The sequence below is a fragment of the Dromiciops gliroides genome, chromosome 4 (assembly GCF_019393635.1).
Source record: "Dromiciops gliroides isolate mDroGli1 chromosome 4, mDroGli1.pri, whole genome shotgun sequence".
Taxonomy (NCBI): domain Eukaryota; kingdom Metazoa; phylum Chordata; class Mammalia; order Microbiotheria; family Microbiotheriidae; genus Dromiciops; species Dromiciops gliroides.
The window spans coordinates 136693492-136720153 of record NC_057864.1 but is presented as its reverse complement, the minus strand read 5'-3'; the positions used below and the strand labels follow the sequence as shown (position 1 = coordinate 136720153).

The 26662-nt window shown below is 37.8% G+C and overlaps 1 protein-coding gene across 1 annotated transcript in view; it reads left to right on the top strand.

Annotated features, from left to right (window-relative positions):
* Nucleotides 1-26662, top strand: part of WDR64 (WD repeat domain 64) — a 182175-nt gene that overhangs the window by 109980 nt on the left and 45533 nt on the right. The window contains exons 11-15 of the mRNA XM_044003187.1: nt 462-588; nt 3719-3867; nt 13766-13889; nt 16513-16688; nt 22865-23044. Coding sequence (XP_043859122.1) covers nt 462-588; nt 3719-3867; nt 13766-13889; nt 16513-16688; nt 22865-23044 — 756 coding nt within the window. The remainder of the gene's footprint in view (nt 1-461; nt 589-3718; nt 3868-13765; nt 13890-16512; nt 16689-22864; nt 23045-26662) is intronic.

Here is a 26662-nt window from a genome sequence, read left to right as displayed (position 1 = left end):
GAAATTTGAATCTTGGTCTCCTGGCTTAAAATCCATCCATCACACCATTGTGCATGTCTTTTTCCTTCTTCCCTCCTCATTTCAATATAAGCTCCTTGAGAGATGGATGTATTATCTCCTTTTATATTCTTAGATCCAAGCCACATTATCTTTATCTATCTATCTATTCAGAAAATATTTAATTGAATTGATCTAAAAATTCAGTTCCTGTGGTTGTTTGTTATATTCTGATATGTCGTATCTTTAATCATTTCTGTTGTTTCCCCTGATAATGATAAATAATAATATAAATAGGATCTGAACTGGAGTTTGACATATTTATGGATCATCATTTTAACTGTTTTTGCTGCAAGATTTATAAGATCCTCTTTCAGACTCTGAATATAGTCTCATATATTCACTTATGTAAAAAAAAAGTCAAGTAATTGGCTATACTGAATTATATGCATTTCTTTCCCCAGGTTTTCAGAGTGTGGGATATACAAACTCTTTCACTGTTACAAGTTTTCCATGACAGTCAAGGAGGACCAGGGGACATGCAGATATATGCAATGATATTTGATTACAACCATGGCATGCTTGTCACAGGTCAGTGTGTTCAGTTTGTTGTTGATGAAGGCCCTTTCCACTTTTAAAAAATGTCTTTTACATGAACATTTATATATTAGATAAGGAGGAAAACTGGAGAAAGGGCTTAATAGTGAACATCTGTTAGTTTTAACTTGTTTGACCCATGTTAATATTCCTTCCTCCCCTTCTACAGGTAAAGCTTGGGCTAGTAGGTTGCTGGGAGTGATGGAACTGTGTGTAGGATTGTTTTTCCTTGAAAATGCCCCTGCACCCTGCTCTGAGTGCAACAGAGAAGGAGTGGTGTAGATCCTGCTGGCACATAAAAGCAGCTTTCATGCTATCCACACAGCCATCTCTGCTTCCTCTCTCTGAAGAGGGAGTAATGAGGCTCCTCTCCTAACAGCTGCACAGGCAAATGGAGCGAACAAGCATTTTGTTCAACAAGTCATTTCTGTACCTTCTTTGTGTGGACCCCGGGCAGGCACTGGACCATTTTTCTTTTCTTTGCATTTGATACCAAAGCCCTGTAGCTAATGCAAATAGGCCTTTCACCTCAGTCACTTGAGATCAATATCAAAGAACCCGAAGCCACACTCAAGGAAAAATAAGGGTCCCTTCTAGAAAAGGCTGGGCACTATTAGTGAAGATGGGCCTTAATGGGTAATAAATAGTAAGGTTGGGAGCTCTTCCCTCATGAAGACTAACCATTCAGTGCAGTTCCCAAGTATTTTTCCCTCTGATCACCAGTTCTGGGTCCCCAGCAGAGAAGTCACTGAAAAACCATTGCCTTCTCAGGTATCATTTTTACTTTGCTGGTGGCAAAGGATGTTTTTCTCACTTCTGTCTTCTTTGAATTTTTAATGAGATCTTTGTTGAGCTACAGTGATCAACCACTTTCATTTAATGCTTGATATCAGGGATAAAAATAGATCATTTTTCAGCCTCTGGAACAAAATTCAGTTCCAGAACAATCTCATTAAATTTTAAACCAGCTCTCCCCTAAAAAATAATGCAACAATAATTGCATACCATTTCCCTTCTCATTGTGCTAGCCTGCATCTGTAACCACCTAGCTATGCATTTCAGGACCATTTATCATCATAGTAGCTAGGTTCTCAGGCTCCAGGATATCTGGAGGGAAGGAGTAAGAGAAATGGCTGCTTTCTTTGTATACAGTTCTGCTAGAATTTACTTTTTTTTTGGCTGCTGAGAAACACAGTTTTGAGCATAGCTTTGTACCAACATGAACAACAGTGCTTTAAGGTTTGCAAAGCACTATTCTTACAAGTAGTGAGAAGCAAAACTGGGACTTACCCTGATCCTCTCACTCCAAATCCAGTATCCTGGCTAAGTGACTTGTCTAAAGTCACATATTTAATTAGCTGCACAGGTAGCTTGAAAACAGAAACAACAAAAAAAAAATGAGTTGTTTGTAGATTTGTATTCCCATTTCTGCAGCTCATTGCATGACTTGAAGACAAACCAAACACTTAAGCTCAGTTTCCAAATGAAGAACCTAACCTAATTCACTGTAATAATTTGGGAATGAATTTTATTTAGTATTGGCATAATGCTTTATAATTGTCCACTGCTTCAGAATTGTCGTGATTAGCTATAGTTAGTAAGGTCATATTTTAAGAGTTCTTTAAGAAAGTCTTTTATAAACACTAATCACAATCACCAAATGAAAGTATCCATATAGCAGAGTTGACAGAAACCATTTATACTTTGCATTAACATGGGGGAAGGAAGGAAACATAATACTAGAAAGGAAAAAATAAATAAATAAGCACACAGGATTCAGCAAGCAAGGAAAAATCAATGAGGCCAAAATGGACTGCTTTTCTCTGTTTAAGCCATGTTCACGTCTTTGGCAGAAATTCCTTCAAGGTAACAACTCCATTTAAGCCTTATTTATTTTTTTAAAGGATAAATAATAACAATCCAACTAATTGGCTGTTTTTAACCATAGTCCTATGGGGTTTCATGTCACAACTTCCCTCCTAGTTCCCTTCTTACTTCTCTGACCATTCTTTTATTCACTCCCCATCAGTCACTAACACCCTAAGTGAGCGTGTCCTTCTAGGCTCTAGTTTTGTCCCTCTCTATTAGCTTCCTATGCAAGCTCCCAGGAATGCAATTATCACTGTCAACCTTGATATCTTCCTAGAACTCCATTTCCAACTGCCTACTAGTCTCTATTTAGGTCACCGCCTGACACCCCAAACTCAGATATCTATCGAAATACTCAATACCTTCTATCCAAAACCTTCCCCTCCTTCTAACTTCCTATCTCTGCTGATAGTCTCATCATCCCACAGTCAAATAGACTTAAAATCTCAGTCATCTTAGACTTGTCTCTCTTCAATACTGACATCTAGTCAGATACCAAATATTCTAGATTCCTCCTCCATAATATCTCTCCTATCTATCCCTTTCTTTCATCTCTCTCCTATCAAGCAAGCTCCTTATCCCTCCCTATTGTACAAATGCAATAATTTTCTAAGTCACCTTGCCATCTCCAGTTTCTACTTTCTCCATTTATCTTCAACATTCATGCTGATGTAATCTTCCTAATACATCAATTGGATCACAACATTACTTTGCTTAAAACCTTGCTATTCCTCATCATTCACAAATAAAATATAAAGTCTGCATCCTGACAATTTCCTACAATCTGTTTCTCCCTATCTGACCTGCTTTATCTCATACTCCTCTCCTTTGTATAGTTTCTATTCTAGTCACTAAAAACTATTTATCAAACCTCATTCTTGTTCCTTCCTCAGATATCTTTGTGCTTTTCCTCACATCAATCCCCTTTAGTTGATAGTATTCTATCCCTTCTTAAATTTCTCTCTTTTGGGGGGATCTTCCCTTTGTGCTTCTCACATTGCGTTTTGCCTCATAATTGTTCAAATGTGTTCATTCTTCAATATTAAGTTATGAGCTGCTTGCAGAAAGAAATTTTATCTTATCTTTGTATTTCTACTACCTAAGAATGACTTACATGTGGCAGGTCCTTAAACAGGTTTGTTTAAATAGATTAAATTATTGTTATTTATTAAATTTATTTTCATATTTTATAAAATGTATTGTTTATAAAATTTTATTTTATTCAATATTCATTTTTTCCTTTTTTCTATACCAGGATCTAGTGTTATTGACATGTATCCTTTGACTCGGATGATACAAGACACAAAACAGATCCCACATAGTCATGATCGAGACATCAATGTCATGGTTTATAACAGAACTTTTCACCAATTGCTCACTATCTGTTCTGAATCTGTCATTAAAGTAAGTAGAAATTCAGTTCTTCAAACAAAAAAGGGCAAACTAAGAGGAAACTTTTTTTCCCACAGAAAAATTATTGAGTGACTTGACAAGAGTAGTGGTGCTTATGATACAAGCCTGCATTTCTGGAACTACTTTTGTTCTTTTATATTTCCAAAGAGAATGGATAATCCATGAAAACCGGCCTCTCTCATCTGAGTACCATGGCGACTCCTATCAGGGTCAATGCAATTTTTGCCTACCAGAATAGGTATTTCAAATGGATAAATTAAAGATAAGGAGCTGGTCTACACTTTGAATTTATTTCTTATAAACTCGCTTTGTTACTGCCCTCATATTCCTTTTTTTCTCTCATATTCCTTAGATGTATTATTTGCACATGAAAATTCAATTTATGGTCAGGATGACTGATTAGTTTGATGGTTGTATCAATAAAAGTTTGTCTCAAGTGTGACAGGGCTTTCAGTTTTATGGGAAAAGTCAAAGATTCATTCCATGTTACTCCATGGGCATTTAAAAAATGGGGAACGATGTTGCAGAATAATGAATTACTTATGTGACCTAGGAAGATTTCATATCTCTTATGGTTGTCTCTGAATCTGAATATTTCTCTACATGAGATGAAAAGGACTTGGAATATCCTTTGGAAATACCTTATATAGACTACATCTTATGGGGGTTGTTCCTGGGAGTGGGGGGGATCACAAAGCATTTTTTTTGGTGAGGCAACTGGAGTTAAGTGACTTGCTCGGGATCACGCAGCTAGTAAGTGTCAGGTGTTTGAGGTCAGATTTGAACTCAGGTCCTCCTGACTCCAGGGCTGGTGCTCTATCCACTGTGTCACCTAGCTGCCCCTACAAAGCATATTAATGTCATTCCTCCACACACTGCTTTCATAGAGTCATTCCTATGCCCCTACTGTGTTTTTAGCCTTTAGGAGTAGCAGCATTGTTCAATCCATTTCATCAAACATTTATTTATTAGGAGTGGGAAGAAGCAGAATAAGATACTACGAAAGTTCTGTGTTGAAAGTCAGGAGGCCTAGATTAAAATCTGCATTCCAGCACATGCTACCTATTTTAACCTCTCTGAGCTTCAATTTCCCTTTGTGTAAAATGGAGATAATAATACTTACATGGTTTTACATGCTTCTAGTGAGTGAATCCTCATTTATTAAGTACCTACTATGTACCAGGTACTGTGCTAAGCACCGGTAAAGCTGACCTTAATGTGCTAAGTTTGTTAGGATTACCTGACTTTTGAGTTTGAAATGTTAGAGATTTGCTGGGGCCAATTTAGTCATAGAGTTCAGAGAATTTCTATGTGTTTAGTAATCTTGTTAGGCTGCCTACATATATCCTCAGATAAATTCTAGGTAGAATCGGTTTCCCAATAGGAAAGGATGATAGAGCCTGAGCTGAAAAGGACTTCAGAGGTCATCTAGTCCAACCCCTTCATTATAGAGATGAGAAAACTGAGGCGTAGGGAGTTTATTTGCCCAAAGTTACACCAGTAGTTTATATCAGAAGTAAAGAGGTCTTTTACTAAGAAAAACAAAGAAACATTCCATAGATGAGTTGTCGTCCCTCATGAGTTGGAAGGTAATAATCTTTTGTTTTTGTTTGGTTTTTTTGCGGTGCAATGAGGGTTAAGTGACTTGCCCAGGGTCACACAACTAGTAAGCATCAAGTGTATGAGGCCGGATTTAAACTCAGGTCCTTCTGTATCCAGGGCTGGTGCTTTATCCACTGCACCACCTACCTGCCCCCAGGTAATAATCTTTAAGGCAAAAATACAAACCCCCTGAAAACAGAGTTACTCCAAGTATGACTTTGGTGACAAAGCTTGGGTTAGGTCAGTATAGGTGAGGCACTGCTTCATAAATATTTTCATTTTGTAATCCAGGCTTCCTGCAAGGCCTCATGCATCACATTACTACTGCTGCTGCTACTATTATAACAACATGCAGCCTGGTCCTGTTCCTACCAAACAGTTTTTTAAATGGCTATATATCTAATCTTCTGGAGCTCTTAAAAACTAGAAAGGAAAAAGTGAATGAGATAAGGATTCAGTAAATGAAGGAGCCTTTTCCCCTGTAACCAGCAGGTAACATTTATCACTACCAAAAGATTGTTTAGAGTTTTGTTGATCTGATTTCCAAAATCCCTTTGGAACTCTCTCACTGAGCAGTTTGAGAAATGTCTAGATTAGCTTTTCACAGGATATAGAGTATGGAGAAGGAGGCCTTGGAGATCATAGATGTGAACTGCTTCATTTAACAGATAAAGAAAGTGAGGTCCAGTGAGGTTAAGTGACTTGTCCAAAGTTACATAGGTAGTGTAATGGCAAAGCTGGCTTTTATCCTAGGCTCTCTGATTCAAAATCTAGAGCTCTTCCTACTGTACCATGAATGAACCACAATGCAAATCAAGTAATATAAAACCAGAATAATAATTCCTGGCAACCCTAAAATTTTCCTAAATACTCTGAAAATTGTGAATTAGAAACAGGAATTATCTCCAGTGGTAGTTCAATTTGAATCCTAACAGTTAGGGGGAGGGTAATACATGTTGCAAACTTCATCAGGGGGATGTAAGGATCAGATGAGATACTTGAAAAGTGCGTCAACCTTGTTGGAGACTGGTATTATTTTTAAAATTACCCTATTATCTTGTCTTTTCAAAACAACCAAACCATTACTGTCTAAAGCTTTTAGAGAAAATACCTATCTAATCAGCCTGGATGTAACTGAAAAAGTCAGAAATTATATTCATCTTTCCTGGTCCTTATCTCTCTCTCTTTTTTTTTTTTTTTAGTGAGGCAATTGGGGTTAAGTGACTTGCCCAGGGTCACACAGCTAGTAAGTGTTAAGTGTCTGAGGCCGGATTTGAACTCAGGTACTCCTGACTCCAGGGCCAGTGCTCTATCCACTGCGCCATCTAGCTGCCCCCCTTATCTCTTGACACATTCAAGAAACAGAGTGAAGACTTCAAATGTGCAGTCATTCTCTGTCCCTTTTACCTTTTGTAGAAAATGAGGTTTTGACCTGACTCCCAATTACTCTTTCCTTTATGTTTCTTTGAAGATGACAAGTTATTGGTGTTTTACTTCCATGTAACAAACATTAAATGTCTACTATTGACAAGCATGATGGCTTACACCGGTAATCCCTGCTGTTAAGGAGTCAGCAATATTGCTTGAAGCTGCAGTAGCTAGATCCAGTTACTTGCCTGTACTAAGTCTAGCACCAATATGGTGAATCCTTGGGAGTAATGGGCTATTAGATTTGCCTAAGGAAGAAGACACTGGTCCAGATTGGAGATGGAGCAAGTCAAAGCTTCTGTGTCAGTCATCAGTAAGATCAGGCTCATGAGTGGCTATTGTGTTTTTAACCTAGGTGAGATGGTTGAGACCCCATCTCAAAAAACAAACATACAAACGAAAACAACAAAAATAAAAAATAAAAAGCCACTATATGGGGGCAGCTCTGTGGAGCAGTGGATAAAGCACCGGTCCTGGATTCAGGAGGACCTAAGTTCAAATCCGGCCTCAGATACTTGACACTAGCTGTCAAGAAATGTCTAGATTAGCCATTCACAGGAGGTCTTGGAGATCATATATGTCAACTGCTTCATTTCATGATATTTGCTGAACAATTTACATACAACATCTCACTGGAGCTTCACAACAACATAAATCATCTCAAGAGCATCACAACAACTAAAGCAGGCACTACAATTATCACTGTCCCCATTTTGTAGATGAGGAAACTGAGGCTCAGAGAGGATGGAACTTGCTTTCAGTTAGTTACACAAGATGAAAGAAAATATTTGAATCCAGGCCTTTCTACTATGAGTCCAGCACGCGTAGGTGAAATGACTTGCAGAAGGTCATAACCCTGGCAGAGACTGGACTAGGATTCACGTTCAATTCTCTTAAGGAGGTGGTGTGGGACAGTGGAAAGAACTAGTTCAAAAGTCAAAGGATCAGGGTTCAAATCCTTCTTCGGATACTTACTATCTCATTTAACCTCCCTGGGCTTTAATTTCTTCGTATGTAAAATGAAGATTGGTTAGATGGTGTCAGCAGTCCCTACCAGTTCTAGATTTGAATACTAAAATAAAAAAGCATTGCCCTGAAACTTTGTTAATTATAGTTTTATGCAAAATCACAAGGGAAAGAGCTCTGGATTTGCTAAGTATCTATGTTCAAGTCCTGGCTCTGCTATTCACTATTTGCATAACATTTTGAGTCCTTGGCTTCTCTGAACCTCAGTTTCCTCATCTATAAAGTCATGAGGCTGAACTAAATTATATTTAAGGTCCTTTTCTGTTCTACATATGTGATTCTACAATGCTGTTTCAGGATTTAATCATTTCATCTCAAACAAAACTCAAATCCTAATACCATAACTATTATCCTTTTTCAAAAGAAGTGTTTGCTAAAAGAATTTGAATTTTGGCTTCAATCAGGAAATGAACTCTGTAAAATGAAGGATTCTGTAAAATGAACTCTTAAAAGCAAGTGCTTTCTAACAAAACTAATAATCCTGTTTCTCCCCAAATCCCCCTTTAATAATAGTATAGGAGAATTCAAGAAATTAAATACATCTCCAAACACAGTTTAGCCATACCTGAATGAATATAATTAGAAAATAGAGGGGGAAATGGTAATTTCTAATTTTCTTTGAAATGTGTATTATTTCTACTTGCAGTTATAAATAATAAGACACATATTATAATACTTTTCAGTTTACAAAATACAGTCCTCATTATAACCTAATGAGGTAGGCCATCCAGGATTTATTATCTCCATTTATCTTATAAGGAAATGAGGCAGAACTCAAGGGATCTTTTGGCTCAGTAGAAGACTCTTTCTAACACCTTTAGGTCTATTTCCAAAAATAATTAGGGAAAAAAGACAAGAACCTATACATTCTAAAATGTTTATAGCAGTTCTTTTTGTGGTAGCAAAGAATTGGAAATTGCAAGGAATACCCATCAATTGGAGAATGGCTGAACAAGCCATGGTACATGATTGTGACGGAATACTACTCTGCTATAAGAAATGATGAGCTTAGTGATCTTAGAAAAGCTATGCTGCTAATTACTTATGAATTCCTCTAAAAGAGAAATAAAGACTGTTTTAATCAAAATAAGGCTAAGATTAAAAACAAGTACTGGGGGCGGCTAGGTGGCGAAGTGGATAAAGCACCGGCCCTGGATTCAGGAGTACTTGAGTTCAAATCCGACCTCAGACACTTGACACTTACTAGCTGTGTGACCCTGGGCAAGTCACTTAACCCCCATTGCCCCGCAAAAAAAACAAAAACAAAAACAAAAAAACCAAGTACTACTTCATTTTTTAGAAACTTAGATAACAAGAAAAGTTTTTCAGAATATCATAAAATTATCTGTGACATTTGTGATAATTCAGATGTATATGGACATTACTCTTATTTGTAAGAAATTCAAAGTTTTATTTCTTACTTCCTTTTCCGACTGATCAAGGTCTCACAAATATATCCAATTCAGTATAAAATCAATAGCTTTTTTTTTTCCAAATAAAAAGTCAAGATGTCTCCTATGGGCCAGCCAGGTCTAGTCCTTCACAACCTTGGCTTCTTATTTGGGGATAAGATAAGGGAGGGGATACTTCCTAGTAAGTATACTCAGTACTTATACCAGTATGAAATTAGGAACCTCTAAAGTCAACTTTATTCTAGGTACTCTTGCTAACAGAATCAGCCATAGCACTTGATTCGGCCAAAAACATTTTTTTTAAATTAGAAAACTCAGCAACCATTGCACAAATTAGAGCATTCCCACTCCCTTCTTCCCTAGCATAATATGGAAAAGAATCTTCCCCAATCCAAGTTTCCACCAAAAAACTAGAGAAAGTAGAGCAACTACTTTGCAACCATAAGTCCTACTACTTCTAGCGATCTACCATCACTTCTGACTCTTCAACTTCCCTCCTGGAACTAGATGGAAATAGAAGTCTCCCCAACTCTGCTTCTGCCTTATATCCTGTTATCAAGTCCAGAAATCATTCCATTCCTCTGCTCCAATTTGTCTCTCTACTCTTAGTGACCCAGGATTTCCAAGTTGCCATATCTTGTCCTCTATGAAACTCTCCTGGATATATTGGATGTTGGAGTTGTGAAAACCATTCTGGAGAGCGATTTGGAACTATGCACAAAGGGCTATAGAATTGTGCATACTCTTTGATCCAGCAATACCACTGCTAGGTTTATGTCCCAAAGACATCCCCCAAAAGAGAAAAAGGCCTATTTGTACAAAAATATTTATAGCAGCTCTTTTTTTTTTTTTTAGTGAGGCAATTGGGGTTAAGTGACTTGCCCAGGGTCACACAGCTAGTAAGTGTTAAGTGTCTGAGGCCGGATTTGAATTCAGGGCCGGTGCTCTATCCACTGCGCCACCTAGCTGCCCCAGAAGCTCTTTCTGTAGTGGCTAAGAGTTGGAAATCAAAGGAATGCTTATCAATTGGGGAATGGCTAAACAAGCTGTGTTATTTGATGGTGACAGCATATTATTGTGCTATACAAAATGACAAGCAGGATGATTTCTGAAAAAAACATGGAAAGACTTACATGAATTGATGTATAATGAAGTGAGCAGAACCAAGAGAATGTTGAGCACAATGACAGCAATATTGTTTGATGAAGAACAGTGAATGACTTCCTATTCTCAGCAATTCAATGATACAAGACAATTCCAAAAGACTAATGCTGAAGCATACTATCCATCTCCAAAGAAAGAACTGATATTGATTGAACACAGACTGAAGCATGCTATTTTCACTTTGTCATTTTTTCTTTTATTCAAGTTTTCTTATTCAAAATGACTAATATGATAATGTTTTACATAATTGTGCATGTATAACCTGTATCTAATTGCTTGTCACCTCAGGAATGGGGGAGGGGAGAGAAGAAAGTAGGGCTAAAATTTGGAACTCGAAACTTTAAATAAAAACATTTATTATTTAAAGAGAGAGAGAGAGAGAGAGAGAGAGAGAGAGAGAGAGACAGACTCTTCTGGGTTTTCTCTTCATCCTTTTCATTTTTTTCTTAGATTTCTATGTCTTCTCCAAAATGAAATATCCCCTCTACCCTGGCACCAGTCTCTCCTGGGAAATGAAGTCCTTGTTTTGTATCTGATAAATAGAATACTACTCCCTGAAGGGTGGCTGGGCACTGGACTTCTATGACTCTGAAGAAGAGAGGGAGGTGGATGACCGAGCAGCTCTGCTTCACTTAAATCCAATTCACTCACAAGTCAAGATATCACCCTTATGATGGATTAGTCCTCTGAGAATAAACAATGAACAACAGAACAAAAACACCCCCCCCATTACAAAATTATGATTCCTTCTAAAATCCTTTCAATTTGTAGATCTATAAATTACTTCACAATGGTTAGGTTGTCAGGACAAAATGTTTTGGGTCCCTAAGGGCTGCTCACATTTTTGGAGTTACCATGGGTTCAGGGTTAGGCATCTTAGTCCTATTTACCTATAAACTTAAGGATTGGTTTATTCAATCTCTAGCAAACCTGTCTCACAGAATAAAATTAGGATTAAAAGATACATTAAAGGTCATCTAGTCCAACCTCCTCATTTTGTAAATGAAAAACCTGAGGTCCAAAGAAATTAAATTATTTACCCAAGATGACATAACTAATAGAAGGGCCAGGAGTAGAGCCCAAGTATTCTGACTCTCAATCAAGGTCACTGATGATCTCTTTATTGCTAAATCCAAAGTCCTTTTCTTAGATGATGTTGTTTTTGACGCTCCTGCAACATTTGGCACTCGACCACCCCTTCCTGCTGAAAACTTTCTCCTCCCTGAGTTATTAGACTATATCTCTCTCTCCTGGTTCTTCATTCATTTGTTTTCCTGATCCTTCTTGTTATTGTCCTTTGTGTGTCCTGATTCCCAACCATGAATATGGCCCAGGGCTCTATTTTGGGCCCCATTCTCTTCTCTCAGTGATCTCATCAACTCCCAAGCTCAAATGACAGTTTATGCAGGTGACACCCAAATATTTGGGATAAGGAAACCCTTTATCTCTCTTATGAACTCCAGTTTTGGATCAACAACTGCCTTCTGGCCATTTTCAACTAGATGACCAATAGGCATCTAAAATTCAACATGTCCAAAATTGACCTCATTATCTTTACTCTTTAACCCACCCTCCACTTTGCTATTTCTTTTGAAGGCTACCAGTACTCTTTCAGAAACCCAAGACTGCAACATTGGAGACAGCATCTATTCTTCTTTCTCTCTCAACCTCTGTAGAGATACACGCTGGCACATGCTCCTGTAGATGCTAAAGCCTCAACTGCTGAAGATCCAGAAAAGAAAGTTCTTGTCTTCAAAATCCTTGTCACTGTCAAATGATTCAACATCAGAAACTGACATAATTGTGTCAGTGGAAAGGACACTAAAGATAAAGCATTAACATCTGCTTTGCTACTACACCCTAAGGACTTCTCCATCTGACTTGCTCCTGAAACCTTCCATATTTGGTGTCTCTCCCATTAGAATTTGACCTCTTTGAGAGCAGGGATTATCTTTTATGTTTGTGTCCTTAGGGCTTTGCACATAGTAAGTACTTAATATGCTTCCTCAGCTTCCCTCCCCAAATCCAATCAGTTGTTCATTCTTACAGATTCTACCTTCATAAGATCTGTCACATCTGTTCCCTTATAGGTAGCACCCTAATTCAGTCTCTTACCACCTCTCACTTGGACTATTACAATAACCTTCCTCACCCATCTATCTCTTCCTTCTAGAATCTATCTCTATACAGCTACCAAACATGTTTCTAAAGTGTAAATCTGACTTTAGGACACCCCCCCCCCCCCAAGAAGCTTTAGTGGTTTCATATTGACACTAACCCTAAATACCAACTCCTCTATTTTGCATTTAAAGCCCTTCATAATCTACCTTCAATTTGTCCTTCTAGGATCATCATTCTTTACTTTCTCTATCATATTCTGTGTTCCAGCAAAACTGACACATCCTGTACATGACTTTCCATCTTTGGTCTCTGGTCTCTTTGCCTTTACACAGACTGTCCTCCATTCCTGCAATGCTCTCCTTCTTTACTTCTCTCTCTCTTGGAAGCCTTAGAATCCTTTCAATATCCAGCCCGAGGTCTACCTCCTACAAGAAGCATATTCTGTTTTCCCTAGTTGTTATTCTTGCTCCCCACCCCCAAATACATGTATTTGTTGTATGTTTTGTATTAATACATATTGTTCTTCTTAACTCATTTTTCTAGACTTCATGCTATTGTGTGCCCTACCTAGTAGAAAGAAGGTAGGCCTGGGACTCTAGAGAGCCATGTTCTAGTTCTAGTTCCACTGTGGTCTAACTGTGTAACACTGAACAAGTCATTTGAGCTGTCTAATATTCCCACCTATAAAATGAAAGTGTTGAACTAAATGATTGAAACGGTTCATTCAAGGTCCAAGATTATTTATTCATTTCTAATGCTATTCTAGGATGCTTGATAGTGATTATACATGTGTTTAGTTCAAGTCTTCCAGTTTACCCTTAGCCTGATTCACCTTTTTCCCTGTTGCTTACCTTGGTTTAGGCCCATAGTGCCTAAACAATGTCCTACTTCCTACCCAAATCAGTAGCTACTTTATGATCAACAGATGCCTGTTGCTTACACAGTCCAAGGCTTCTAAACTGATAACTAGACTACACAGTATCTTCAATAGTTTTCTTTTTCTCATGGAAACAATCTTGATGATGGAGTATCAGGTGTGTATAATAGCTAGCAAGTATGACATGCCTTGAATATTACCAAATATTATCGTATGAACTAAAGGACAGATTGATCATTTGACTTCTCTTCTCTGTTAGGTATGGGAACTTGAGACAGGACACCAAATATATCAAATTTTTGATCCCCATGGGAACAATGTTGAAGTAACAACTGCTGCTATTGATAAGAGTGGATTTGTTCTTGCCACAGGAGCATACAATGGTAAGACTTTTCTCTCGAAGAGTATTCCTGTCTATGTTAGCACTCTGGACATATGCATTCACTGGGGCTGAAGAATTCATTAGTTTTTGGTGTGTTGGTGTGTTGGTGTGTTGGGGAAGAGCAGGTTTGAGTGGGAAAGAGAAATGTTAACATCAATTTCACTTTGATGACCTTAATCTCACTAAGTCCATATCGCCAGGCTTTGATATTATTATATGGATTGATAAAAATGTCTCTTGCCACGATTTGCTTTAACTCTGTTGTTGTTTGTTCAGTCATTTTCAGTTATGTCTGACTTTGTGACTCCATTTTGGGGTTTCTTGCCAAAGATACTAGAGTGGTTTGTCATTTCCATCTCCAGCTCATTTTACAGATAAAGAAACTGAGGCAAGCAGGGTTAAGTGATTTCCCCAGGGTCACATAGCTAGTAAGTATCTGAAGCCAGATTTGAATTCAGGAAGATTAGTCTTCCTGACTCTAGGCCCAGTGTTCCATGCACTATGCCATCTAGCTGCCCAATACCTCTGTACCACACAGTATATAGTGGTTAACATCCTAACCTTAGCTAGTTACTCTTTTTACTAAAATGGTTCCTGGAACCTAGCAAAGTGTCCAGCTCACCTAGACAGAGTCTAGTCATTATTAGATTTCTTTCCTATAAGGTGAAGAAGCAGTCACTTTAGACTTCAGTAACAGAAAAAAAGGAAGAGGACAGAAAAGACAGCAATGAGTAAAGCACTGAACTCTGAGAAGGTCAGACCAGTACAAGGAAGCACTGGCAGAGAGTCTCACATCGAGGAGCATAGCACCATAGATTTAGAGCTGGAGAGAACTGTAGAGATAAACCAGTTTAATCCCTCAGTTTCCAGATAAGGAAACTGAGGCCAGAGAGTATGTATGACTTGCTTCAGGTCACATTTTTTAGTGAATGCCAGAGCCAGATATTGACTCCCCTTTTATGATTATAATAATTTCTTACATTAGTGTAGCATTTTACATATTACAAAGAGCTTTATTGCTGCATAAGGAAAGAAACAGAAAAGTGAAAAGGCCCTAAAAAAATAAGCCTGGGACAAATGGGAGAGGATATTTTATCTCTATGTTTTTCCACCATCCTAAACCTTTTCCAACCCAGTATTGAATCCAGCATAGCACCTTCCTGCTCTTTCTCTTCTACTGAACTTGAACCTGGTGCCCTGAGTTTCCTAATTGCCAAAGGATTTCAGGGAGTAGAAACCTTTGGTTAAATCACTGTGGTTTGTCTAGACACGTGGTAGGGAACAACAAGACCACTCTACCATGGGAATGGACCAATGGACCAGTGGAGACAGGTCAGGAATGGAAACACAGAGTTAAAAAAGGAGTAAATGGGAAAGATGGACTCTTCATCACAGGCAACTGGGAGTATTAAGCTAGACAGATGAGAGAAAGGAGCTCTTTGGCAAGAGAGGGTAGAAAAAGGGAAGAAAGAGACCCTTGTTGATAGAATGAACTGGAAGACAAACTTGGGGTCAAAGACAAAGTATCTATTGGCAGAAGCCAATAATATTGGATAAGCTCCTCAATAACCCTCACCTCCCAAGCTCATAGTCTAAGGATGAAGAAAAAAAAGGAAGACTCTCCTTTCCTCTACGCATTCTAAAATAACTAAATTAGGTAAACTTTCTGGGCCAGACTTATACTAGACTAAATCCCACATTTGAGGGATACTCCATTAAGCCTGCATTTAGAAATGTACTTATAGCACCCACCAATTTCTCTACTTGCTTTCTGATTTCAGAAAGTCCTTTAAAAATCTTTCATTCCAGATTCAGAGGTAAGTCATAAATGACTCCCATGTTATGAATTTGATATTGTCATGAATGAGAGTTTTCAATCAAAGTATACAAAGATATACGGGAGTCTTTTTCTCTTTTTCTAGGTCAAGGTAGCCGGGAAACAAGTTAGGAGAGGAGTTAGGAAAAAAGCTGAGAAGAAATTCTTTCAATTTTAGGGTCAAAATAATGGGAGAAAAGAGGGAGGGAATAGTACAATAGAGGCCATGAGGAGGAGTGACCTATTCCAGAGACTCATTCCTGTACCTTCTTTGGGGTAGAGCCCAGGAAAAAGTATCACATTTGATGGGAATTGAGTTGCTGAAGCAGGGCACCATGTGGTGCAATCTGACAGAGACGCGTGAGGCAAGATTCAGCAATGGCAATTTCTAGACTACCTGGGGAGGATGTATACTCTCTCTGCCCAGAAGGAAGTGAGCCCTTTATATGCCAGGGCACTAGGGCTAACCTTAATTGGTCTGGGAAAAAGGAAGCCACTGCTAAGGAGGGAGAAAAGGTTACAGAAAGAGGAAATTAGAGATTTCTAAGATAAAGTTTACTTGTGTGTGTGTATGTCTGTGTGAGTGTATAATTTTGTCTAGAGTTAATCTCATTTATTGTAATAAAGGGTGAACCCAAGGTTTGAACTTCTGTTGGTCTTAGTGTATAGGCATACTCACAGAGAATCCACAGCTTAGTAGAAAAATTTTGTTTGAAGGCTTTGTTCTACTGCTGGCTAGTAGCTCTCAGATTGTTCTTTTCTGAGAAAATATCTATTAATCACTTTATTTTTTTCTCCTCTTATTCAGGCACACTTAAACTCTGGGATTTTGGAAGTGGGCAGGAAATGAAAGTATTGGTTGAAGGGAAAGACTGGAAAGAGGATGATCACTGGTTACACCAGCTAACCTTCCTAAAGACTGAGGGGAAAAATCACTTCCTGATCCTAGCCTTGGAGTACAACGGAAGGATCAAACTTGTCCAGGTTTTCCATTCCATCTTTTCATTTACTTTCTGGCTGCTCTACTCTGTGAAGCTCGTATAGGCTTTACTTGTGTCTTTTATTAGTTTATCTGTATATTTATTTAATCATAGTTGGGTTATTTTTTTCTCTCTAACTTTACCAGGATGCTACTCACTACCCTTCCATTTGGCTTCCTTGTATATTTATTGTCTCCTGGAAAGAAAGGCTGCCCAGCCACCAGCAGCTTGCCCTTAGCTGCCAGCAAAGGAGATTTATAAAACTACTTCAGTCAAATGACCAAAGCCTTCCTGAAGAGCTGAGTCTCTCTGACGAAGAATAGACAGAAGCCATCTATATCTGGGTTGCTACCCAAGACCTTTTCAGGATTAGTCACTGGAGGAGCAGATCATGCAGTCTCTGACTGTGCATAAGACCCAGAGAGAGAACCTATGCCTGTCCAGGGAGAATAAAATCACCCTGTCATCAAAATAACGGTTTGCTTTGAAGTTCAGGGCCCAGTGGTTCAGTTTAGAAACTTCTTGTAGTGGATAGAATGTTGGACCCATTTGGGGCCTGACCTGAGGCACTAGCTGTGTGTTCCTGGACTTAAAGTTAATGATTTATCCCCTTTGAGCCTCAGTTCTCTCATCCAGAAAATAGGGATTATAAAATCACTTACCTAACAGGGTTGTTGTGAGGATAAAATATGATAATGTATGTAGTGTTTTGCAAACCACAAAGCATGATATATAAACTATTATTATTATTGGAAGGCTTAGGCAAGCCTCCTTTTTCTTGTGTATCCACTACCACCTAGGAATGCTAATGCCTCTCTCATATTCGTAATTAAAGCTAGACCATTTATCCTGAATACTGAATGAATTTGTTCTCCTTGTCTGGAACTAAAGAATTTATTGCTACTCTTTCAGAAGGGCTAAATTCTGAAATAATTTCTGACTTGAATAAGGAAGGAGTTATGAAGCCTTAGCAAAGATTAAGAAAACAGATGGGCCTGCTTCTAGAGATATGAAGTCAAAAGTTTCTCCCATTTCCATCTACTCTCCCTTCATTGTCCTGAAGATCACAAAAGGGCACTTTGGAAAGGGACTTCCAAGGGCACGAAGAATTACTAATTACTTTTACAAGTTAACGGAGTAAAACTCTCATAATGTTCTCCTTCATAATTTATATTTCTCATTTTAAAAGATCCTTTTAAATTCCAGGAAGAACTGAGACACAGCCCCATATGTAAATTTTTTGGGATTACTTTTGGGATGCGGAACAATTCTTTAAATGTTTGTTTAATGTCCATAGATACCTTTAGTACACTTTGAAGCACCAATTACTGTGCAAATTCACATTTTAAATGGGTCTTTTCAGCTTCACAACCATTGTGCTGAATTAGGCAAATGCAAATATATCTAAAGGAATCTTTGTTCTCTTTTGAAACAAGCTGCAATTCTTCTATGTTCCCACCTTAATAAAATATACAAGAGTCCAAATCTTAGAAAACATAAAATTAACAAATTTAAAGATAGGAAACTCATCTAATCCAATCCTCAGCCTCATTTTAAAGATAGAGGAACACAAGTCCAAAAGGTTAAGAGTTGCAGAAGGTCATAGCTGATACGTGGCAGAACAAAAGTTTCAACCCACTTGTCTGGATCCAAATCCGGGGCACTTTCAATCATACAAAACTTTTATTAGAATGTGTCTGTTCACTTTACGGGAAGGCTGTTTTTTCATAGTCAAATTTATTGCAACATTCCTTTCTACAAAGGGCTACTGTAGTGCATTTAAAATTCAATTTAAACATTCTTTTTCTACAATAGAACTTTTTTGTAAAGTGGAGCACATAGATAAAAGTTAACTAGTGTGCATATTGGTATCACAGTATAGAGGAAAGAAGATTGGATCTGGAGTTAAGAAGACCTGAGTTGCAATTCAGATTCTACTATTCACTTTATCCATCTTTGGATCAGACATCACCAGTCAGCTTGATTTTTCTCCTGCTAGCGGACTTTAATGACACTACAAAAGAGAGTGAGGCCAATGACTTTGTGTAACTGCACATTACTCTATGATGTCATTTGTCTACATCAATAACAACAAATGTTGGGAAAGTCATCATGTCTCTGAGCTTTGATGTTCTTATTTGTAAAATAAAGAATCTATGCCATGTAGATAACCTCTAGGCTCCTTCTAGCTTTATACACTATGATCTAGGGATTATGGATATTCTGGTCCCTGTAAGTCTATAACCCCTTTATTTTTTTTGTTGTTGTTCAATTGCATCTGACTGTTCATGACCCTTTTTGGGGTTTTGGGTTTTTTTGGCAGAGACTGGAGTAGCTTGCAATTCCTTCCTCAGATCTTTTTTCCTAGGTGAAGAAACTGAGGTAAACAGGGTTAAGTGACTTGCCAAGGGTCATTACAGCTAGTTAGTATCTGAGGCTGGATTTGAACTCAGGTCTTCCTGACTCTAGGCCCAGTGCTTTATATACTGTGCCAATCAGCTGCCCTTAACCTCTTATCTTTGCAGTCAAAATGAGAGTTCATACATTGAAGCTAGTTTTCTTTTGAATTGTACACATAGAACCTTCTGCATTTATGCTTTGAGCTCTCCTTTATTTTTTTAATAAACATTTTTGTTTAAAGTTTTGAGTTCCAAATTCTATCCTTCCCTCCCTCCATCCATCCTCTCCTTCTTCCCTCTGTCCTTCCTCTCCCCCCTCCTAGAGGCATTTACATTATACATGTGCAATTATTTAGCATTACTGAATTACTTATTTTGCATATATTCTTTATTTCTTGATATATAAGATGTAATTCTTAGAATTGTCTAAAAGATAGCAGCTGTTAGGCTCCACCCCTTTTCCTAACCTTAAAACTTGATATGGCCTATGAGTCATTTAAAGAATAAGACCAATCTATCTCCGCTATATATCTTTCCTCCTATTCAAGTGATTGTATCTATCAAATTGATATAGCCTAATCTGTGAGCTTCCTTAAATCAATAAAACTTTTGTTTTTTCTTTTCCTCTTGCATATGTGCCCCTAGAAATATTAAATTTAATTAACCATTTATTCATAACTCATGTACAGGGCACTATTCTAGGTCCTAGAGGTATGAAGATAAAATAAAATATTATCCTTGATCTCCAGGAATTTATAATATAATAGAAAGGAATGGATAAGTATAAGAATACTTAAAATTCAAGGCAGATTCTCAGTACAAAGGAAAGGTCCCAACAAAATGCTCTGAGAGATCTGGAAGTAGGGAGAATAGTGACAGACTTAGAATCAGAGATGTATGCAAGTGAGACTTGAGGGCTCTGGGAACAGACATCGGCAGCTGGGAGGAGATGGCCAAGGACCATGCCCAATGGAGTTCAGTACTCAGGAGCAGCTTCTGTGAAGCTGATATGGGCCTTCAAGCTCGGGAGGAAGAAAAACGAATGAGACGCAGGAACCGACAGGCAACAGAGAGCGCGGTTTTTCCGATATCCTCGTTGCAGAAGGAGCTGCAGCACCCGTATCGGACTGCACAGCCACACTGTGGCTCGTGGCTCTTCAAGGTGCTGATCCATGGTGGTTTGCGACTGGTGGAAGTCTACTACTACTAGAATCAGGAATAATTCATGGAGGCTGTAGAACCTCAGATGAGATCTGAAGAAAGGAAGGAAGGGATTTCATTAGGTAGAGCTGTGGAGAAGAAGGAATGGAAGTCATCCCAGCAGGTAGAATGATGTAAATAAAGGCCCAGAAACGAGAATTCAAGAAAATGAGAAGTCCAACAACCACACTAATAAAAAAAAATTATTAAATACCTGCTGTGAGCACAGCACTAGTTTAGTTCCCAGTGGAGAAGCAAAGTTTATATAAAATACCAACTTTGCCCTCATGGAACTTACAGTCAAGCTAGTTGGAATGTGGAGTATGTAAAGAAAAAAAGCACGAGATACAATTGAAAATACAGCTTGGAGTCACAGTTTGGAAAGCTTTGAAAGTCATATTCAATAGGCGTGAAGGCTCACTCAAGATTTTTTGAGCAAAGGAGCATCATGATCAGAATGGTGCATTATGAAAATTACTTTGGCAATGTTTGTGTAAAGAATTGATTAGAGAATGAAAAGAATGGAAACTGGAAGACCAGTCAAGGGGAAATCATTACAACAGACCAGAGGGCAGTTGAGTTAGGGTGATTGGAATCATAGTATAAAGGAGGGAATGAATCGAAGAGAAATTTTGGAAACGGAGTAAATAAAGAGGCCTTAGAAACTGAATGTTGGGGGTGAGGCAGAGGGAAGAGTCAAAAAATAACTCAGATGTTTTAAACTTGGATGACTTAAAGAATAGTGGTGCCATAAATAAAAAAAGATGTTAGAGAAAGAATAGGATTTTATAGGGAAAATGAACTCTGTTGTGCACATGTTGAGTTTGAGATATCCATAAGGTATACTAAATTGTAAGGGTTCTTAACCTGGAGTTTGTAAACTTAAAAAAATATTTTGCTTTTCAAAAATATAATTGGGTTTTTTGTAATCTTATGTATTTTATTTGATGCATTTTAAAACATCATTTTAATGGGGTTCATAGGCTTCACAAGACTGCCAAAGTAGTCCATGGCACAATAAAAAGGTTAAGAATCTCTCTCCTAATTACAATATCTAGCTGGCAAGCAGAATTATGTTACAGAATCTGGGGAAGAGCTGCATAGCTAGAAATATGTATTTGGAATTCATCCACATACTAGTAATAATTGAAGTCATAGGAATAAATATCATTAAGGGAAAATGTGTACACAAAAAGAGAGACCAGGATAAAAGCTTTTGGGGAATCCCTATATTTGGGAGCAGAGTAGGATCTAAGGAAGGAGATAGTGAAAAGAATAGTCCCTGAAGTAGGAGCACCAGAAAGGTGTCAGGGAAGCCAATTGAATCTACTTTTTAAAAGTGGATATCAAAAAAGAGAGTGGTCAACAGTATCAGATAAGGAATGAAAACACCACTGATTTTGGTAATGGGGTGGTCATTATTGACTTGGAGAAAGCAAGGTCAGTGGAAATGGATAAGAAAGACTGATTTCAAAGTGTTTAAGACAGTAGATGGAAAGGAGGTAGAGGCAGGAAAGTGAAGGGAAGAAATATATTTATATAGTGCTCTCAAATTTATAAAATACTTTTTTTCACATCAACTTCATGGTGTCAACTACATTATTATCCCTTTTTAAAGTTGAGAAAATGGTCTTAGAGAGTTGTGATTTCCCCAAATTCACACCTCTATGTGAGAATTAAAACTTGTTTCAATGAATTAAACAATTGATTTTTTCCCAATTCTTTTTCTCTTTTTTTGTCTTAAAAAACACTATTTGTCATAGGGGATGGCTCTCTGGGAAGAAGAAAGGGAGGGATACTGGGGGGAAAATATATACAAAAACAAAAACTTATTTTAAAAAAGAGTCAGAGGGGGCAGCTAGGTGGCACAGTGAATAAAACACTGGCCCTGGATGCAGGAGGACCTGAGTTCAAAACCGGCCTCCAGACACTTGACACTTACTAGCTGTGTGACCCTGGGCAAGTTATTTAACCCTCATTTCCCTGCAAAAAAAGTCAGAACCTGAGATCAAGTCTCCTGATTGTAAATTAATACTATTTATAAATGTATTTATCAATGACTTGAATAAAGGCAAAGATTGCATGCTTATCAAATTCATAAATAACACAAAGCTAGGAATGAAAGCTAAGAGACTGGATTACACAGTTGGGACCCAAAGAGTGCTTGAGGTCAGAATCTGGGATCAAATCAACTTGCTTCAGTACTTTGATGGATCTATGTTCTCTTCAATATGGATACTCTAGCAGATGATGCAGATGTAAACATCTCAGCTAATTCATGGCAGAGCTAACACCCAGGTCTCCTGGTTGTCTATTCCACATTCTTGAAGTTTCTTCATAGCCACCTCTCAATCTCTACTTAATTAAAAAGACTAATTTTTGCCCTTTAAGATGTAACATTGCTATTTCTATGCAAATTATTTTTATAAATTGGCAACTCTTTCATTTGTTCAATGGATTTTTTATTAAAGGGTACTAAATAAACAAGTAAGGGGAAAAGAAGAATGAAAGAAAAAAGAAAGAAAGGGACATTTCCTAAAGAGAAAGAAAGAGTATTAATTAAAGGGTATTTTTATTAAAGGGTAAAGAAGATGATCCTCTTCTTGCTGTGCTATGGGAACTACCTGAAGTTGTGCCTGTATTCATAAAAGGGAAGAACATCATCTCTCTGTCTGTGACCTCTAATCCCAAGACTATGAATATGCCTATCCCAGAGGTTGAACTGGTACCTGATGAAAATGAGCCTGTTGTCATTCATACCGTAAGTTCCTTTTTACTAGAATCATTTTGATCCATTTTCTCATCATGTTAGTCTTATTCCTTTATCCTCCAGAACTTCAATATCTAATCAGTTAGTCAAACATTTTATAAGCACCTACTATGTACCAAGTACTATGCCAGGTACCAGAAATACAAACATAAAGAAGGAAATAATCCTTATTCTTAAGGAACTTGCATTCTATTGAAGAGACAACAAGAACATATGTAAGTATGCACAGGATAAACAGAGAAAAAATGCAAGATTGTGTAAAAGGTAGTAAAGGAAAACATTAGCAGTTGAGGTATACGGACAGACTGTATGTAGAAGTTGGCATTTGAGCTTTGCTTTGGAGAGAGGGATTCTGTGAGGATACAGAGAGGAGTGACTATGTTCCTGGAATGAGGGACGGTCAGGACAAAGGCATGGAAGCAAGAGGAGTGTCATGTGTGAGTAACAGAAAAAAAAAGGCCAATTTTCTTGGATTGCAGAGGGTGGAAAAGAGAATAATATATATTGAGGCTGGAAAGATAGATTGGGGCAAGGTGGTAAAAGACTTTTAAGAGCTAAAGGGTGGAATTTAAAAGCTTATACAGTCCCTTTAAGAGTAGTAATTAACCAATATCATTCTAATCCATTTCCAGCTAGAAAAAAATAACCCAAGCATCACTCAGGATCAGGTTAGCTACCACCAAGATACGGAGCCAATGCTAAAAAAGAAAGACTAGTCAAAAACTCCTCTTGAACAAGAGAACATTAGCAAATGCCCTTGGCTGTCAGGAAGCACTAGTTACAAAGTGATTAAGTGTTAAAAATGGAAGGGACCAAAGAGATTCTCTAGTCCAACTCCCTCATTTTAAATATGAGAAAACTGAGGACCAGAAGGGTAGAATGATTTGTTAAAAGGCACACATCCAGCAAGTACTAGAATAAGGATTCAAACCCAGATCTTCTGACTCCAAGCCTAAAGTTCCTTTTTTTTTTTTTTTTTTTTTTTTTTTTTTACTATACTCTGCTTTAACAGGTAGCACAGGAGAAAGAGCATTGGTCCTGGAATCCAGAGACCTCTGCTTGAGTCTGGCATTGACATGCCATGTGACCTTGGGCAAGTCACTTAACCTCAGTTTTCTCATCTGTAAAATGGGGGTAGAGTAAGCTACTTCACAGATTTGTTGTGAGTAAAATGTTTTAATTTTATTGAGGATAACTTCTTTGTAAACGTAGGCTACTGTTGTAAGAGAAGTTGGAAACTGTTTCCTCTCCAGAGTTATTCTGAGGACTCCATTAATCTTCCTTGTGTAGATGACAATTTCATCCTTCTATCTTCTAAATATAGGCAGATGTATTGTTGTTGATCAAACTTTGGCAAAAGTTTTTAGCAGAATGATTTGGGGCTCATCATCATTCCTCCCTTCTTAAATTTTCCTAGAGCACTTTGTGCAATATTTCCTTTGCCTCAGCATCTCTGCCCTTCACTTGCTATCATGTATTACATTTATTTGTGTACATATTGTATAGTCCATTTACAATATATAATGACATAATACTATGTCATTTTTTGGTTTTGTGTCTCCTGAATGAACCAGTTTCTCGAATGTAATAGGCACATACAAATAAATGTTACATCTTGATGGAATTAAGTCAAATGGCTCACCAATTTCATTGACTTCAGGTATTATCTACAATAGAACTTTGGCTCAATTCTCTCATGTCAGTTGATGAAACTTCAGCTTCCCCTTCAAGGTTTTTTTTGTTTCTATTGCCTTGTTCTCTAGATTTCATCTTGTCAATACTACAAAAGTCTTACCTTTCTTATATCTGATGGATACCTTTGAGCAACACTCTTCTCACAGATTCAATCATCATTCTAAAAGTCCACTAGAATAAGACAGAATCCAGGAAAAAGGATCCTAGTGACTTAAGATAGGAAGGGTCAACAAGAAAAAACTTTGTATTGATTGAATAGCACTTCAAAGGAAGTCTCTGAAGTATGCCTGGGGGAAGTTCAAGGGTCATTCTGAAAGTGCCTTGGCTGATTGTTGACTGGCAAATGTCAAACACATTATGTATCTTCCAGAGAGATTAGATGTTAAGGCATGGAACTAGAGCCTTATGCTAATGAGTCAACAGGTTCCATTCCCTGGGTTGCTTGAATTCTGATTTCACTTAATATGTTGATCCTTGTTCTACTTGCAAGTATCTTTGAGTGAGTTTCTATATCTCCACTGACCTAATATTGAATGACCCTCATTCAGGATATTTTTAAGATCATACGGAAATCAGAAGTGAAAGAAAACATAAAGTCCATCTATTCAAACCCCCTTAATTTACAGATGAGGAAAGTGAGGCTCAGGGAGGTAGTGACTTACTAAAAGGTCACATAAACAACTTAAAAATATCAAAGGCAGGATTTGAACTCATACCCTCCAACTCCAGAGCCAGTACATTTTCCTAATGTACCACACTGTCTATACTCTGAAACTTGGCACTTCTAGATTTAATTACTCAAAATCAAAGGGATTAAAGAGAAAACAGAATCATCTTTTAAGTTAATGGGCAGATGGAAAGAATAGGGAATGCTTTATTTCTTGTAAAGCCATCACCCCTGGAGAATAGAGTTAATTTACTCATCTATAATGACACCCAGATGAAGCTAATGATTATTACAAATATGTTGAATCCCTGAGTGAAAAACATAAGAAGATAATGGCATTTTCCCACCTCTGATCACAAAATAGCCTCCTACAGATTAATCTTTGATTCTTTGGTGAGTTTATAATTGCTACAACATGGGTTTCCTCACTACTGATGCAGGTAATAACTTCTCCCATGCCTTCTCATTCTGATTAATGCTCATGTATAAGGTCACTATGGTTTGATTCCAGGTCCATTGGGGATCCTACCATATGCATCTAGAACTCAGAAGGACTAATGAAACAGAACAAACAAAAACAAAACGCCATGTCTGTTTCTCAGAACTGAAAGGTAAAAGGGAAGAGGAGGGAAAGGCAGTCCTTCCTCCCACCCAGTCAGTTCACATAGCATGGGCCTTGTGCGTAAACATGACCCTCACTTTCTCTAGATATGGAAGAGTCTCCTAATCTGGCAAGTTTTAAAGATGTAGCTTTTTCTAGCAGCACATTCAATTGAAAGAGGCTACTGCCACCCACATGGTGGGGGAACCCAGTGTTGTGAAAATTTCTAAGTCCTGATGCTGGACAAAGAAAAAATAAAAGTCTCCAAGACCAAGTAAATAGGTTTATTGAGAGGGATCCTGTCTCACAATAAAGCCGGTCTCAGGTCTAGGACCCAAAGACTTCAAGTCAGAGGGAAGAGGGATATTTATACCCTTAGAGTCCCGAAGATTAAAACAGTATAAATGTTATTAGTTACTTCTGCAATAAGCAAATATTTAGTCATGTCTTCTCATCTATTGGTTCTCCATATCATCATTACTAGTTTACATAGTTTATGACTTACAGACTTGCAATGTCATACCTCACATCGTAGAAGAAGAAAAACCATCAAAACATTTAGAAGTGGCCATCTTGGGCCTGGCTATTACACATTTATGACACGCTAAGTCATTTCGCCAACTTTGAATGTCATAATCAGGGTTTT